The sequence below is a fragment of the Nicotiana attenuata genome, unplaced genomic scaffold, assembly GCF_001879085.1.
Source record: "Nicotiana attenuata strain UT unplaced genomic scaffold, NIATTr2, whole genome shotgun sequence".
NCBI classification, from domain to species: Eukaryota; Viridiplantae; Streptophyta; class Magnoliopsida; order Solanales; family Solanaceae; genus Nicotiana; species Nicotiana attenuata.
This window is the reverse complement of record NW_017671199.1, coordinates 298,041-313,837: the sequence shown is the minus strand read 5'-3', so window position 1 is coordinate 313,837 and position 15,797 is coordinate 298,041. Positions and strand designations below refer to the sequence as shown.

General features: G+C 33.0%; 2 protein-coding genes across 2 annotated transcripts; both read left to right on the top strand.

The window, feature by feature from the left end:
• Positions 1-8,921: 8,921 nt before the first annotated feature.
• On the top strand, positions 8,922-9,434 carry LOC109206633 (UDP-arabinose 4-epimerase 1-like). The gene is made up of 2 exons (XM_019369474.1): positions 8,922-9,152; positions 9,247-9,434. Exons 1-2 carry the CDS (start codon positions 8,942-8,944, stop codon positions 9,432-9,434), a joined length of 399 nt encoding a protein of 132 aa, XP_019225019.1. The 5' UTR covers positions 8,922-8,941.
• A 1,895-nt stretch (positions 9,435-11,329) lies between these two features.
• LOC109206632 (60S ribosomal protein L13-2-like) lies at positions 11,330-13,574 on the top strand. The gene is made up of 5 exons (XM_019369473.1): positions 11,330-11,428; positions 12,313-12,425; positions 12,537-12,670; positions 12,910-13,068; positions 13,166-13,574. Exons 2-5 carry the CDS (start codon positions 12,320-12,322, stop codon positions 13,385-13,387), a joined length of 621 nt encoding a protein of 206 aa, XP_019225018.1. The 5' UTR covers positions 11,330-11,428; positions 12,313-12,319; the 3' UTR covers positions 13,388-13,574.
• The last annotated feature ends 2,223 nt before the right edge of the window (positions 13,575-15,797 follow it).

Here is a 15,797-nt window from a genome sequence, read left to right as displayed (position 1 = left end):
AAATAGACATTCTCAATGGAATGAGAGTCCTGTCTTTTCCACCTTTCCAACACCAATGATCTCACCTTTCTTTCCATTTTCCAAAGGAGACTATTACCTCCTTTTTAGGTTCTCAAAGTGAAAGGTAACTGGTTCTTGTTACCAGTCATATGTTTTCGAGCAGCCACTATCCATGTACCATATTTGGCTACTTCCCTTCACTTGGTCCTGCAAAACGTAAATCATGGGTTAGTCTTAGGAACCCTAAACTAGTTTGGGTCCCTTTCTATGGGCAAAAGGATGAATTAAATTTTTCTTTGCCCAACCAGGCAGTTTGTGCTTTTCTTGAACAAAGGCTTTGTTCTTTTGACTGGCCTTTTCTCTTGCATTACATTCATTTTTGTAATGGCCAGTACTACCACAGTGTGTGCAGATCTTATTCTCAGGAAGTGTGAGATACTTGTTTTTGGGATCCCATTTTGGAGCTTGTGTCCCAAATCCAAGTCCTCTCTTGTTGCTACTATGATGTTCTTGCAGCCAGGAGAGTGCATCGAAAGCCTTGTTCCATTTGCATGTTCTGTCTAGTTCATGCTTTACCTTTCCTAAATCTTCTTTTAGGACTTTAATCAATTCATCTTTCTTGTACAGTTCATCTTTCATTTTTCCTAGATTTTCTTCTAGGGTGAAAATTGAATTGAATCAGCCTTTTTTTTCTGTCCCTAATTTTCAGTTTAATATTTTCAGAATCTAAGTTCTAGAATCTTATTTTTTCAAGTTTGATGAACCTGGTTCTTCAAACTAGTATTGTGTTATACTTCTTCATTCGGCCTAGCTCTAACCTTTTACATTTTCTTCTAGGATAACACATCCTTAGACGAACATCCTCTCACTATTTATTATTTCAGACTATTCTATGAATCCATCAGCAGATCTAGCCAGTTTTTCTTTTAGACAAGAACTTAATCTTTTCTTTAAGCGTGAGAATACTTACCTCCTGTTCATTTTATTCGTGCGATGGCCATTAGAGCTTGATACTCCTCAGCTTCATCTTCAAGATCCTAATCTGATGTTTCTCCCCAGCAGCAACCATAGCTTAGTTGAAACCTTTGTTTCTTTTTGGTTGAACCTGTTCCTTCTTCTGTTTCTTCTTTTTCAGCTCTTTCTTTCTTCCATTCAATCTCCCAATTGAGGGCAGTTTCTGAGTGGTGATCATGTCTTCCCACACTTGTAACACCCTCATTGGTTTGTTCTAGGGCCCTTGGTTTGCTGAATGTTGTTCCTTTTGGAAGCACCCTTTCCTCATCATAAGATATTTCTTGAAATCTCTGGTTATCATAGCCATTTTCATCATTCTTTCAAGATACGGATCCTTCTAAAAATTTGAGAAGCCAGACTTCTTTTTTTCTTTGGAGCATCATCTTCATTGTTGCCTTCTCAATTCATAGGCAGTGAGATTTCAATCAGTTCATCCAACTTCAAAGTAGCAATGTTCTTGGATTCCTGAATTGGTAGTGATTTTGCTTTCCCAGGAGATTGGCAAAACTCTAAGTTAGAATCTTTTCCACCTTGTCTTGTTCCAGAGATAATCCTTCCAAGAGACTCAAGTTCATTTGTCGTAGTGAACCGGTATTACATTTCTTGGATAGTTTCTCCATCCTTCATAGTAAAATTCTCATATGAGAATGACAGCAGTGTTCTCTTGACCTCTTCACCTGAGTGTTCCTTCATGAGCCACTTGTAAGGTGTCCAAATCTCCTTGGCATAGTTACAGCCTTGAAACTACTGTACTCATCAGGACCAAGTCCACACCACTAACCATTTCTTGGCTTTTTGCATTTTTCTCCCATTTCCTTAGATCCTTCAGCATGTACAATCTACTCTTGCTTTGGAACATCCGCTCCTCAGCATTCTTCTTGGTTTGTGGCTAAAAGGACCATCAGTGATGATATCCCAAAGTAGTCTTCGCCCATTATACGGTCCCTCATTCTGTTTTTCCACCAGGAGTAGTAAAGACCATTGAGAAAGGAGGCCTGCAGTGGATTGCCTTCCCAGTTCCAGGTGGTGCACTCATGTGATCTTTTCCTAAGGTATTAACCTCTTCAAGGATAACCTGCTCTGATACCAATTGATGTTTATAAACGTCAATACCACACAAGAGGGGGGTTGATTTGTGTGGTACCTAATTTTCGCGTTAGAAGAACGCTGGTTCTTCTAAGTGTTCTAACTACAGCAGTTTGTGGAATAATAAATGCTGAAAGTAAAGTGCACAGAGATTTTTACGTGGAAAACACCTGGCTCAAAAGGTAAAAAAACCACGACCTACTACTCAGTAGGATTTTCCCAAACTCCACTAAAATCACTGAGCCAAAAACTGCATTTACAAAACTCTTTGTAAACCTAAGGAGATTAACTCTAATCCCAGTGTAGCACACAGCCTCAACTATTGCGACACTTTCAAGTTAACTCTAACTTGAATACTCAATATACCTATTACAATTGCTTCTATGAAAGCTGAAAGGTACAATATGAAAACCTACTACAATTGAACTAGACTTAGAATAAACACAATGATGAAACTGGTTCTTCTATCTTAGTTCATGTAGCTTCAGACGTGCACACTTGTATCTCGCATATGTTGCTTGCAAATCAGACTTGATCTTTTTGCTCTCAAATATGCTTAACTTCTGCTTATGTGCAATCACCTGTAAAGAGAACAATCGTTATATTTATAGAGTTAGTAATCAGAGTTTGATAAGAACTCGAATTGTGGATCCTTTGACAATTCGAGTCCCAAGAACAACTCTAACTCCTAATCCATATCCTTGATCCGGATATTAATTCTCTTTTCATAAGGAGACTTCAACTCCTTATCCTATATGCAATCTTTTCGATCAATTCAGAAGATATTGTTGCTGATCCTTGAGACTTATCTTCTTCACGCGTATGTCACATGTGTAAGCATCAACACTGTGTCTCACATGATGGACCTGGTTCATGACTGAGTTCATTTTGTCAATCTTCAAAACTTCATCTGAACTTGGGCCAAACACCCGGGTTAACAGAATTTCTTATCTAGAATTTCTGGTTTCGCAAACTTTTAAATAAAGTCGAAATTTTTCCTCGATTGGGATTTAAATAAAACCAGTGACTTTGGGACACCAAATAAACCATCCCGAGTGGTGACTCTAAAAATTGAATAAATAATCCCATTTCGAATAATGTCACTTTAATTGGAAAAACTCCCATATACCATTGGGGTGTAAAAAGGAGTTGTGGACATTAAGAATATAAAATAAAGAGAGCAAATTTATAGAATGGGAGCAGATTATAGCATTTTTGTACAGAGTATTTCATGTTTATAATGGATACTACTACTTCTATTTATAGCTCTATTTAGGGTGATAAGATCCCCAAATTAAGCTCCTTTTGAATGAGAATAAAATCGTCATTGATGACTACATAACGGTTAACTATAGATACAGAGATTCTTTGTAACGGCTGCTCATTGAATGCGGTATTTTCCAACCGACGTTTTACTTTCAAATATTTTCTTGGATACAATGCCTTCGAGACTTGCTCAGCACCGGTCACATGCTTGGGGTGTGAGGCGAGGCATAATCCTGAGACATGGGGCGTAAGTCGATGGATCTTTAAATTTACTAAGTTTTTGAATTTTAAAATAGTATAAAATATAAAATAATTATAAAAATTACATTAAAATTACAAAATTATAAAAAAATAATTTGTTTATAAATATTTATAAAGTATAATATCAACTATGAAAATACGAAAAATATGACATATATCATAATATGCAAATTAGCTGCAACGTTATTACAACTCAAACATCAAATGTAATTATTCGATACGAAATCTTATATGTACTCTTTAAAGAGTAATGATAACTAATTATTGTAAATAGCTACTAGCTAATATTGAGCTATTAAATTAATAATATTGTATCTCGTAAATGTAAAAAAAAATGATATTTAAAAAATAATTATAAAAAAATCATGGACTGTTATACAGTAAAGACATAACAAAAGTTAATAAATAAATACTTTTTAAATGAAAGATTTATTTAAAATTAACTATCATAGCAGTCTTAGTGGATAACGTACAATAATTTTCATTTAAATTATGACATAAAATACTCTCAAATTAATGATTTATGATTAAGAAAAAGGTAATTTTGAATAGTCAACGATTTATTATCAAAAATTGAGGATTTACAAGGTTAGTTACATATAATTGCATAAAGTTCTATTAGGCGAGCCCAGCACGCTGGCCGTTGGGTGTGTCCAGGGCGTAAGCCCCGATGACCAAGGCGTAAGTCTCACGGAACTAAGCCCATATATGCCTAGGGGCGTTTTACGAGTGCTTCGCCTTAGGGCGAGTCCCAATTCTACCTCTTAAAACAGAACTATCTAATACCTCCTCTTTGATTTCTCATCTGATTTCAACACGGACAAGGGGCAATAACCCAAGAACCATCACCATACTCACTTCTCCTCTCCAAATGATTTTTTTCACATTTCGACATAAAAAATCGCCACCAATTTTTTACGGCTTCCTTTGCTATTTTTAAGCAGTAAAGCAACCTCCACTTGCTTCTCTACCACTGGCCACGAACCACTGCCGCAACTATGTCCCGTGATATTTCCTCTTCTCTTCTTTTATCAAGAATTTTAGTTTTTTTCTCCCTCTTCTTTTTTTATTTATTATAATATAGTTTCTATTAACGATGGAATCATTGGTGGCTATGCTATTTTTGTGGTGGTGATGCGGCGGATGATGTATGAAAATAGAAAATATGGGTGTTTGAGGAGGTGTATATCTGCGTATATCACCATGTATACTTGTATGTATATTATGTTGTATATCATCATTACTTTATTAGATGTGTGATATACGTGATATACAATATTAGAGATTTGTTAGATTGTGGGCCATTTTGATATACTCAAAAATTATAATATACATTTTAATATACACTTTATTATTGTGTTATACACTATGATATACTGACAATACAATTATTTATATGTTATATGCTTTGATATATAAGAGAAACGAATATACAATAAAATATACATGCGGATAAATCCATCTTTGATGAAGATTTCTTTTCCATATATAGAGAGAGAGATGCGTGCATTGATAAGCTCTATTTTCGGGCAAAATAAATTAGGCTACCAAATATCAAATAAACTAATTAAAAATTTAGAGTTAAACTAAAGGTGCCAATATCTATAAGTATGTCTTTTTTCTGCCAATTATTTGGATGTGTTGCCACTCAGTGCTAAATATCCTTTATTGATTTCACCTTCATTTTCCGTTAGCAAACGTGATATTGTAAATTTTTGTCAAAGTTTTAGTGAAAAATTAAAGAGAAATTTTCACAAACCACTATTGTTTAGTGGTTATTAGTTAGTTGTAGCTATCATTTACTATAATATTTCTTATAGCAATGTTTTCAGATTTTTTTAGAGTATATTCGATGTATTTAAGCTACTGTATTCATGAATACAGTAGCATTTCTCGGCGTAAAATAGGAGATTACAGTTAGACAGATTATTGTATCGACTGTATTCGACTGTATTCACGGCGTGAAATAGGGCATTACAACTAGACAGATTATTGTATTCGACTGTATTCACAATATGTATTTGTGAATACAATAACGTAAATAGATGGTCTATTCAGCTATTTTTAAACGGAAAGTGAATCAATTAACACAAATAGACTCCTAATATAACTCAACAAACTCAATTATAAATCTGAATACATAAGTTATATTAATTAAAAAATATATATGAATACATTCATGGAATATAGCGAGACAGTGAATACAATGAAATACGTGGAATATAGCGAGATACATTAAAATACAATGTAAGGAAAAGACAATGAATACAATGAAATATATAGAATACAGTGAGATACATTGAAATACAATGAAAGCCGTATGTATTATATCAGCCCAATTCGAGTCCTTTTTCTTGTTTGCCACTATTACATTGCCACCGACACCAAACTGATAAGATAATTTTTTACAGTTTTCACAATTCAAGGAATTGGCATCTCTCGGACTGAAATACTAGATAGAAAAAAGAAAATTTAATTGTATTCAGAGAGTTGAATTTGGAAGAGTGCCGATGAAATTTCCTCCGCCAATCTTCGTCGCCGGCTCCGACGAGCATAAATTATAAGTAGGCCATAAAATTTGAGAATTCTTCAGCAGTGTGGACTCTCTTGCTTCTCTTTCGCTACTTGAAAGAGTAATTGCAGTTCCACTGCACCGAAGAAAAGCAAGGGAAAGAGTATCAACTGCTAATCCTAACGATTAACAGGGAGCACTATTTATGTTTCCTGGAGCTCATGAACTATGTCGTAGCGGCATTATTTTCGTTGGTGCTAATTTCCTCCTTCAAAATATCCTTTTGGGTTTTTAAACATTTTTTTTTTGGTTGAAATACTCCATTTTTCTTCTACGAAGCTGGTATCCGAAGTAGGCCATGAGATTTGATTCGTTAAAACAAGATAAATTTTCATGGAGAAAGACTGGAGTTGACAGAGAGAGCGCGGAGAAAAATCTGAAAGAATGAGAGACAAAAATCTATATCTATCTATACTATATTAAAAGCACGAAGGCCCTTAGCGAAATGTCGTTCGCCTTTTTTTACCCTTTAAAAATATATTTACATTGGGATAAAATTGTAAAATCAAAAAACTTTCCTTATGTTTAGGAGTTCTAAATAAAAAAAATTCTAATATAATTTAGTGTTTGATATCTTCTCCTAATAAGGATATAATATATTAAGACATAAAAGAATACAAAAGAAGTAGGAGGAAAGATTTTTGTTGGTTTCCAACAAGGAAACTTCACGTTTTATGTGGTATTTTCTTTTTCTCTATCCTTGTTTAATCATAAAGACCAATTTTACCTTTATTTTCCTTTTATATGATTTATTTGTTGTTTCTAAAATTTAAATCATTACTATTTTCTTAGAAGTTTGGTTGTTAAATTCGTTAAAATTTACTATGACATTAGGTTTTTAAATAATAATTATTGTTGAAAAAATAGTAATCATCAATTTGTGATAAGAAATTAATTATCATAATTTAATTTACAAAAATACCTAAATTACCTCAATGCATATTTAAAATAAATAGATGGAAAATGAACAAACACTAATATTATTACTAAGAAAGTTTGTAACATAATTTAACTTTACAAAACAAGAATTAGTTAGTAAATTCATCTTGTAGCTAATAGAATTTTTATAATATAAAACTGATTCTGTCACTAAGTAGGATTAGCGATGAATTTTATTAATTAACAACATAATTTATCTGTCGCTAATTTTTCTTCTCTTTGTAGTTAACTTGTCTTAGAATACATGGTACCTAGATGACTATTTTGATATGAAATTAATATAAAAGAACAAGATACAAAGTAACACTAAACTTTCAACATTATCTTGGTTGTTGTCATGCTTAGATAGGACACCGCTATTTTTTTTACTAAGTAGGCTCAATATTTGTCATATTCAAGAGCTTATATTTTTTTATAATTTTATACGCATCGATAGAAGGTACATGCGCATCGCGCATATCCTAGCATGAAGCCCCTTAGTGAAATATCGTTCGCCTTTTTTACCCTTTAAAAATAAATTTTATATTAGTTATAATTGTAATTTAATTATTCTACTAATGTTTAGGGCTTTAAAATCAATCAAATTTTGGTCATTATATCTTCCCTTATTCGGAATACATATACAGGAACTAGCTCCTAAATTTTACGAATTTATAAATCCTTTCCTTAAATAAATATGTAAAGTAATTATGACATTTTCTTGTGTGCATTAGACAAAATGTGTATAAACGTGTTAGAAATCTACTAATAAAATTTTAGATCTAATATTAAGTCTTCAAAAATTAAAAATTACTAATAATATGTAAACCAAACTTATCACATACTAGGTCGAGTATGAAAATATATATAAATAAGTTTAATACGACATGCTTACATTTTGAAATAATTGCAGTATTTTAATTTGAAGTAATAAGTACTATAATGCCCTTTAAGTTAATTATTTGAATAAGTTGAATACATATTGTAAATATTAAACACACATTAAATTACAAATCCAATTACAATACTCGAAAAGTAAAACATAGATAAGATAAATTTATATATTGAAATTAATGAAAATAAATTATATACATTTATTCATAAGTAATTTAATGTAGTAGTTAAAAGAGCTAAAAGAAAACAGAGAGCGAAAGGTATAAATTGATATTCCTTATTGAATTTTAGATATACAGAATCAATATTCTTTATTGAAATAAATTTACATATTTATTAATTCAAAAATAATATTTATATAATTTTTTAAAAGTTCTATACTCATTTAGATAGGTTACACGCGCAACACGCGTACCATAAGACTAGTAATACAAAGCGTATTTTATGACTTAAGGGTAGGAGGTGACCAAAAATATATATTTGGCTATAAAAATCAAAAGGTAGCTATGAAATAAAAAATTTTAAAAGGATATTTATTTAAAATAAATAAGGTATCAACCTTTGCTATAGGAGGTGAAAATTTCGGGGCTTTTGCATCTATACCCGTTTCTTGTGTCATGTTTTAACTTGTGCCCGCTTTGCAAAAAAAATTGCAAGCGTACCCGCTTTTTCGCATAACTTCAGCAAACGGGGCTGAAGTAGCAAAGGCAATCACGCAAAATTTCAGCATTTTAGTAGCCGAGCCTGAAATTCAGCTCTAGAGCTGAAGTTTTTCTTTTGTAACCGGGAAACTTCAGCTCTAGAGCTAAAGTTTTTGTCTTTGTAATTGGAAAACTTAGCCATAATTGCTGGTTTAATTATGGAAATTATACCACCTTGGGCAGTTCTTGCTATAGGTGCACTCTTGAACTTTTTTGGTTACTTCATGATATGGTTGGCTGTAACGGGACGTCATTGTGTATAAGTGAACCTTTTCTTCTATATGGTGAACTGCAGATAAGAGGAGTAGATTACAACACACCCGACGGAACGTGTATAAGAGACTACATTGATGTACCTGACTTAATTGATGCTCATGTAAAAGCATTAGAGCATGCAAAACCTAGCAAAGTTGGTGTTTACAACGTCGGGACAGGAAAAGGTAAAAGTCATTTGACCTTTTATCACTGCAATATTATACATACTCTATTTATCTGCAAGTGTTTAAATTTTTGTTATATGCTTTGTTACTACAGGTAGTTCAGTGAAACAATTCGTCGAAGCTTGTAAAAGGGCTACAGGAGTGGACATAAAGATTGAATATCTCACACGACGTCCAGGAGATTATGCTGAAGTCTATAGTGATCCGTCCAAAATCAGGCGTGAACTAAATTGGATCGCGAGATACACACTTGAAGAGAGTTTATCTATAGCATGGAGATAGCAAAAGGCACATAGAAATGGTTGCAACTAAAGTAGATATATTTAAGATTGAATATATTTTATAAAATAAAAACTTCAGTTATAAAATAAAAACTTCAGCTCTAGAGCTAAAAATTTTGTCTTTGTAATCGGGAAACTTAGCCATAATTGCTAGTTTAATTATGGAAATTATACCACATTGGGAGTTCTTGCTATAGGTGCAATCTTGAACTTTTTTGGTTACTTCATGATATGGTTGGCTGTAACGGGACGAATTTCAAAACCCCATGTTTGGCAAATGTGTTTGTATATATTCATTGGTGCAAATTCTCAGTCATTTGCAAATACTGGTGCAACTGTTACTTGTGTCAAGAATTTTCCTAGTAGTCGAGGCATCATGTTAGGACTATTAAAAGGTGCAGTTGGCCTAAGTGGCGCGATTATGACACAATTGTACCCGCTCTAGAGCTGAAGTTTTTCTTTTGTAACCGGAAAACTTCAGCTCTAGAGCTGAAGTTCGCCAGTTATAAAATAAAAACTTCAGCTCTAGAGCTGAAGTTTTTGTCTTTGTAACCGGAAAACTTCAGCTATTCTTTGTAACCTAGACGATGATGCCTGTGAAACATCTTGCGCTTTTCTCAGATTGTTTAGACAATTCTGTTCCTTCAATGCGCGTTCTTTGTTCACTTTGGTAATTTCCTTTTCAACTTCTGGCCTTAAGGATTCCAGCTTCAGCTCTCTGACCTTCTCCAGTTTGTGCACTGTACGCACTTTTCTCTCATATATATATATATATATATATATATATATATATATATATATATATATATATATATATATATATATATATATATATATATATTTGTAAAGTTCAAGTTCAGATTTAATTTCAGAAAATCATTGATTTCCACTACTATTGAAGCACAATGTATATATTGTGGGTTAAACTTTGTTTCCGAGTTGTATGGTGAAGTTTCACTTTTTTGTTGGAGCTTGTAATTTGAAGAATTTAGTGTAACTTCTCAATTTTTAGGAAAATTTGAGGCGGATTATGCATGTGAACCAAAAGCAGTAGAAAATCCATTTTACAAGTTGAGATTTAGCAAAGGAAGGATTAAGGAATGTAAGCAAGTTAAATAGTGGACTAAAACTAGTAACTGGAATAAAAAAGAAAGAAGAAGAAGAAAACGAAGGAGGAGGAGAAAGGAGCTGAAGTTGTTTAAAAAGTGGGTACAAGTTAAATGTTTTAAAAAAATAAGTATAGGTTAAATGGGGACGACCAAATAGGGCGCCCTGTGCAATTTTTACGAAAATTTCAAAATTAAACAATTCTGTTGGATTTGGGTAGCTTTGTACTTCGTCTGTTCATCAACTCAAATGGGCACAAGCAGCCCAATCTTTGTAGTTTCAATTTTGAGAAATATATATGGCTGAGCATTTTTAAAAAAATATTTAAGAAAATATTGGTCCAGCATTATAGATTTTTGCTAGGAGTGTAGTTAATTAGTTTTCATATCTGTTAATTACTTACTGAGAATTTGTAAAGTCTTTTTTAGATATTGCCTAATTATGTTTTTAGTCCAACAAAGGGCATAAGACCCAAGGATTATTTACATCGACATTTTCTGAGGTCACTCTTTAAATTTCTCCGCTTGTTTAGTGGCTAATTTTAGCTTTAAAAGTAGTTGGATGATTTTTTTTCTTTTTACAGACAATTTTCGCTCGTTAGGTTAATGGAGATAAAATTCAAATAGTAACCTCAAAAAAGGTTATTTGTGCAAATGACACGACCCAATTCTACTCTTACGGGCCTGTGAACTCAAATGCAATTTTTAGCATCAGGAAGACAACTTTAAGCCGAACAGAGTGAGCTGGCCCATTTAACAGCCCATTCGGAAATCCATGATTTAAAGCCTTTAAAACCTAGGGTTTTTCATTCAGCCCTATAAAAGCAAAGAACAAAGCACTTGCTTAGCCTTTCTACTCCCATAGCCTCCAGAAGCAGTAGCTAACCAGGTATGTCTCAGTATTTCCCTTGAAAATCTCTTAAGGTTTATGAATAATCTTTCGTCATTTTCAATCTGGTTTATGCTTGTTAGTTTCCTCAGTTTAATCTGTATGCTGCTATGTCTTACTGAATTTGTATATGCAAATGAGTTTGATATGAAAATGTGTGTTTCGGTTAATAAACCTGCGTCTTTTGCGGGTTTTGAAACCCTTTTGTAGTAGAAATGTGAACTGAGAATTTTGGATGTATTATTGTTCCTCGGTTGTGTTAGGTACGATATAGTACGATTTGCTTATGGTTGTGCCATTATAAGCTTGCAATGTAGAACACATGTGGAAATCAGGGTGTTTGTTCAATTGTAGGAGGTAATTAGAGGTGGGTTGTATTGGATTTTCTTTTTATATCGTATCAGAAAACTTGGATAGATATTTTTTTTATATTTATGTGACATATAGTTCGCATGAATCTAGCCTTCACCTTATTGGAATCTAACAATATGTTTTTTCTGTTTGGTTTGTGTGGCTTTTCCCGGTTGATTACTAGTTTATGCTATAAAAAATGAAGCTTTTACTAGCAGCAGCCAGTGTTGTGTTTTTTTCTACTGGAAATTAACTATATGTGAATGCCTAATCCCGTGAGATGTGTTATGCCAGATGAATAGTGAGGACAAAGAGCACATGTTTTGAATATTTAGATTTGCACATCTATTTATTTTTATGATTTTATCGGTTGATTAGATATTGATAGAAGTTGGATTTTCTTTGAACAATATGAAGTCAAAGTCCACAAGATTAGGAAGCGGAAAGGCAACTGAAAGTTTTATGCTTTAGTTAACAAGAGCAGCTAGCCCTGTGATGTTTGCTTGATATAGTTGATTACTGTGCAATTTTAGGTAAGAGATGAAGCACAACAATGTTATACCTAATGGGCACTTCAAGAAGCATTGGCAAAACTATGTAAGGACATGGTTCAACCAGCCAGCTAGGAAAACAAGGAGACGTGCTGGTAAACTACCATTTTGTTGAACTAATTGGCGCTATTCTTTTCTTTTTGAAATTCAATTTTGGTTGAACAGTATTAACATTTTTCTACCTGTGTTTACTCTGTTGTCTTCAGCTAGACAGCAGAAGGCTGTGAAGATCTTCCCTAGGCCAACTGCGGGATCACTTCGACCTATTGTTCATGGACAAACACTGAAATACAACATGAAAGTCCGGGCTGGGAGGGGATTTTCTCTTGAAGAACTGAAAGTGAGGTTCTAGTTACTTGTTGAATGTCGTTTACTAGATAACTTGCCAGCTGTCCTGTTCACCACCCCATATCCCCATAGAGAAAAACAATTAACAAAAAGCCATCTCATTGGGTACAAAAGAAAATTCTATTTTTAGTCATGTTTTTGGCTCTTTGGATACTTTTATTTTACACGCCTATTATTTTGAAGCACTTGTACGTTTGACTTCCCCATTATTAAGTAGCTTTGGGTTTTCAGGCAGCTGGTATTCCCAAGAAACTAGCACCAACCATTGGCATTGCTGTTGATCATCGCCGCAGGAACAGATCATTGGAAGGTCTCCAAACCAATGTCCAGAGGCTGAAGACTTACAAAGCTAAGCTTGTCATCTTCCCAAGGCGTGCTAAGAAAGTCAAGGTAAATTTGAAAATGGTTATTCTTTCCCTGCTAGATGAGGATTCCTGCTTTGGTATCGGAACAGTTGCGAAAATTTACCTTGAACTCTCTTTTCCAGGCTGGTGATTCTAGTGCAGAGGAACTTGCCACTGCCACCCAGGTCCAGGGTTCATACATGCCTATTACTAGGGAGCAACCAGCTGTTGACCTTGTAAAGGTTACAGATGAGATGAAATCATTCAATGCCTATGGCAAGCTGCGTATCGAGCGTACAAATGCGCGACACATCGGAGCCAGGTTGAAGAGGGCAGCTGAAGCAGAAAAGGAAGAAAAGAAATAAGCAATTAGAATTGTCGTGTAGCTTGTTAAGCATTATGAGTTTTCTGGTGGACTGAGTGATGAAGTTTATGATACAATCATATTCAGGATCTTGAGCTTTTCTCTTTATTCAAGAATTTTGTTTTGCTTGTGAGATCATGCAAATCTTTTGATGGTGTTTATGTTATAGCATAAGTCCTATTTCTCTCCTGCGTCTGCTATTTCATAGCAGCTAGCTTAGTGCAAGTGTCAGTTTTCCAAATTGTGATGGCTACTTCAAATTGATTAGGTCTATCTTGCCCCATCTCGAGCTGATTTGTTAACCTGAGGGTCAAACTATTATCTGGTGCTACAGCGATGGCATGAGCTAGCACTGTACCAGTTTAAATTAATCTGTTGGTGATGATCAGTTGCCAATGAAGTTATCAACCTTTTTAAGAATTATATTTCATTTGTTTCGAATATCAAAGAGGGATTTTTGAATAATCAATGGAAATACAGGCTCACAGCTCATAGAGGCGGGGGCGGGATAAAAGAGCTGGGAAAGCAAGGGAAGTGCAAGTTGTGGTTGTGGTGACCCTTGCTTTCTTGAGGTATAATAAGTGGTATGAAGTTGTTTTAACGTGTTTCTGAGGTTGTGTTTGACCTGAAGGATAAGGGCAAGACAAGAGTACTTGAATGGGCGGAGTTGTTGATGTATGTAATGCGTACATACGTTTTCAATTGAGGTTTCTATTAGAACAAGCATTCGATTGTCACGGCAATGTTTCCAAACATGTTTTCTATGTAAAATGCCTAATTAAAGAATCTTGATGCATATTTTTTATAGCACGTAGTTTTATGCAACTTTAGAAGCTAGCTACAACACAGTTTAACACTTCGACTTTCTAACAATTACCGAGAATTGATGAATTGACATTTGCATATTTCTAGAATATGCTCTACTTTTAGGCCATCATCATCGGTTAGTAAACTGATATTATGTTAATTTGGTATATTAATATTCTTACATGAATTTTCTTTTAGAGCCTGTTTGGAAAGCCACCTTGGAAATGGATTTGGGTGTAATTGGATGTAATTACACAGAGCATGTTTGTTTGGCCAAGTAATTACTTGGTCAGCATGGAATTGGGTGTAATTGGAGGGGTGTAATTGCACTCTCCAATTCTCAAGGGGAAGGTGAGAATTGGTGGTAATTACACTGTGTAATCACAAGGTTGTTTTTTAGTTTTTTTCTTTTTCTTTTAATTTGAATTTATTTTCATTATAAATTTTTATTTCTATTTTTTTATTTTTTATTTTATTTTACTTTTAAATTTCTTTTGAAACTTTAAAATATATTTTTCTTTGTACATTATTAATCTTTTATTCCTCTTCTTTTACTTCTTCTGATTCAATGTAATTGCTTATATTTTATTTTTATTTATTTTATTATTCTATTTTTTGAAACTACACCTCATAATATTAAAAATAATGAGTCATTAACAAACTAGGCATATAATGATTGATGCAATTAAAGTGGAATTTCGTTGTTGAATGTGGTTATAAACTTATTATGTTTCCTAATCTTAAGTTGTAGTGGAACTTACTATTATTATGTTGGAATTTGACATATGTTAAACTATTTTATGTTATTTTTGAATTTTGAAATTGTGTTATATTCATGGTTCTAATTTGCTTGTTTTAGTAGTATTGGCTCACATTATATGTTGTTCATTTTTTAGTTAGAATTGATAGATTAGTTTTGTCAAACATTTGGATAATGTTACGATATTTATAAATATTAACTTATTTTATCAAACATGAATTCCATGATGTTTTTACGAGACGTATATTTTTAGTTTTTGTAAGTATCTAAATTAAATATTATTAAATTGAAAATATATATAAATTATTTTTATAATATTAGTTATAAATATATGATTACTAATTAATGTATATTCACGAAAAAATATACATCTTAAATACCAAATATAATATTATTTATACTCATAAAACTTTATAGATATATATTTATTATATTAACTTTTAAGTTTTGATAATTATTTTATTTAAAATTTAATCTAACTGTGTAATTACACTTGTGCAACCAAACAGTAAACTTGTTATTACACTGTAATTATACTGACAAACAAACAGGTCGTGGTAATTACATAACTGTGTAATTACTAGGCTGTGTAATTACTACCCTAGTAATTACATCAATTCCAATTACGTGGTGGCTTTCCAAACAGACCCTTAGTTAACTCATGAATTTTCCCTTAGTTTTGAAATCGATTGTAGCACATTGTTGCTGTTCTTTATTAAATATTTTCGCACTTGCATGTCGTAATTGTTTGCGTAACATGTAATTAGTCGATATAAAAGTCAACAATTGCTCGGATGGAAACTCATTATAAATATAAAAATCTTTAAGATAATATAAAGCTAAA

Bases quoted from the DNA above. Each gene is read 5' to 3' on its own strand.
- LOC109206633 (XM_019369474.1), top strand. From the start codon at position 8,942: ATGGTTGGCTGTAACGGGACGTCATTGTGTATAAGTGAACCTTTTCTT. The intron at 9,153-9,246 runs GTAAAAGTCATT...TTGTTACTACAG, and splicing joins CAACGTCGGGACAGGAAAAG to GTAGTTCAGTGAAACAATTC.
- LOC109206632 (XM_019369473.1), top strand. From the start codon at position 12,320: ATGAAGCACAACAATGTTATACCTAATGGGCACTTCAAGAAGCATTGG. The intron at 12,426-12,536 runs GTAAACTACCAT...TGTTGTCTTCAG, and splicing joins GAAAACAAGGAGACGTGCTG to CTAGACAGCAGAAGGCTGTG. The intron at 12,671-12,909 runs GTGAGGTTCTAG...TTGGGTTTTCAG, and splicing joins TTTCTCTTGAAGAACTGAAA to GCAGCTGGTATTCCCAAGAA.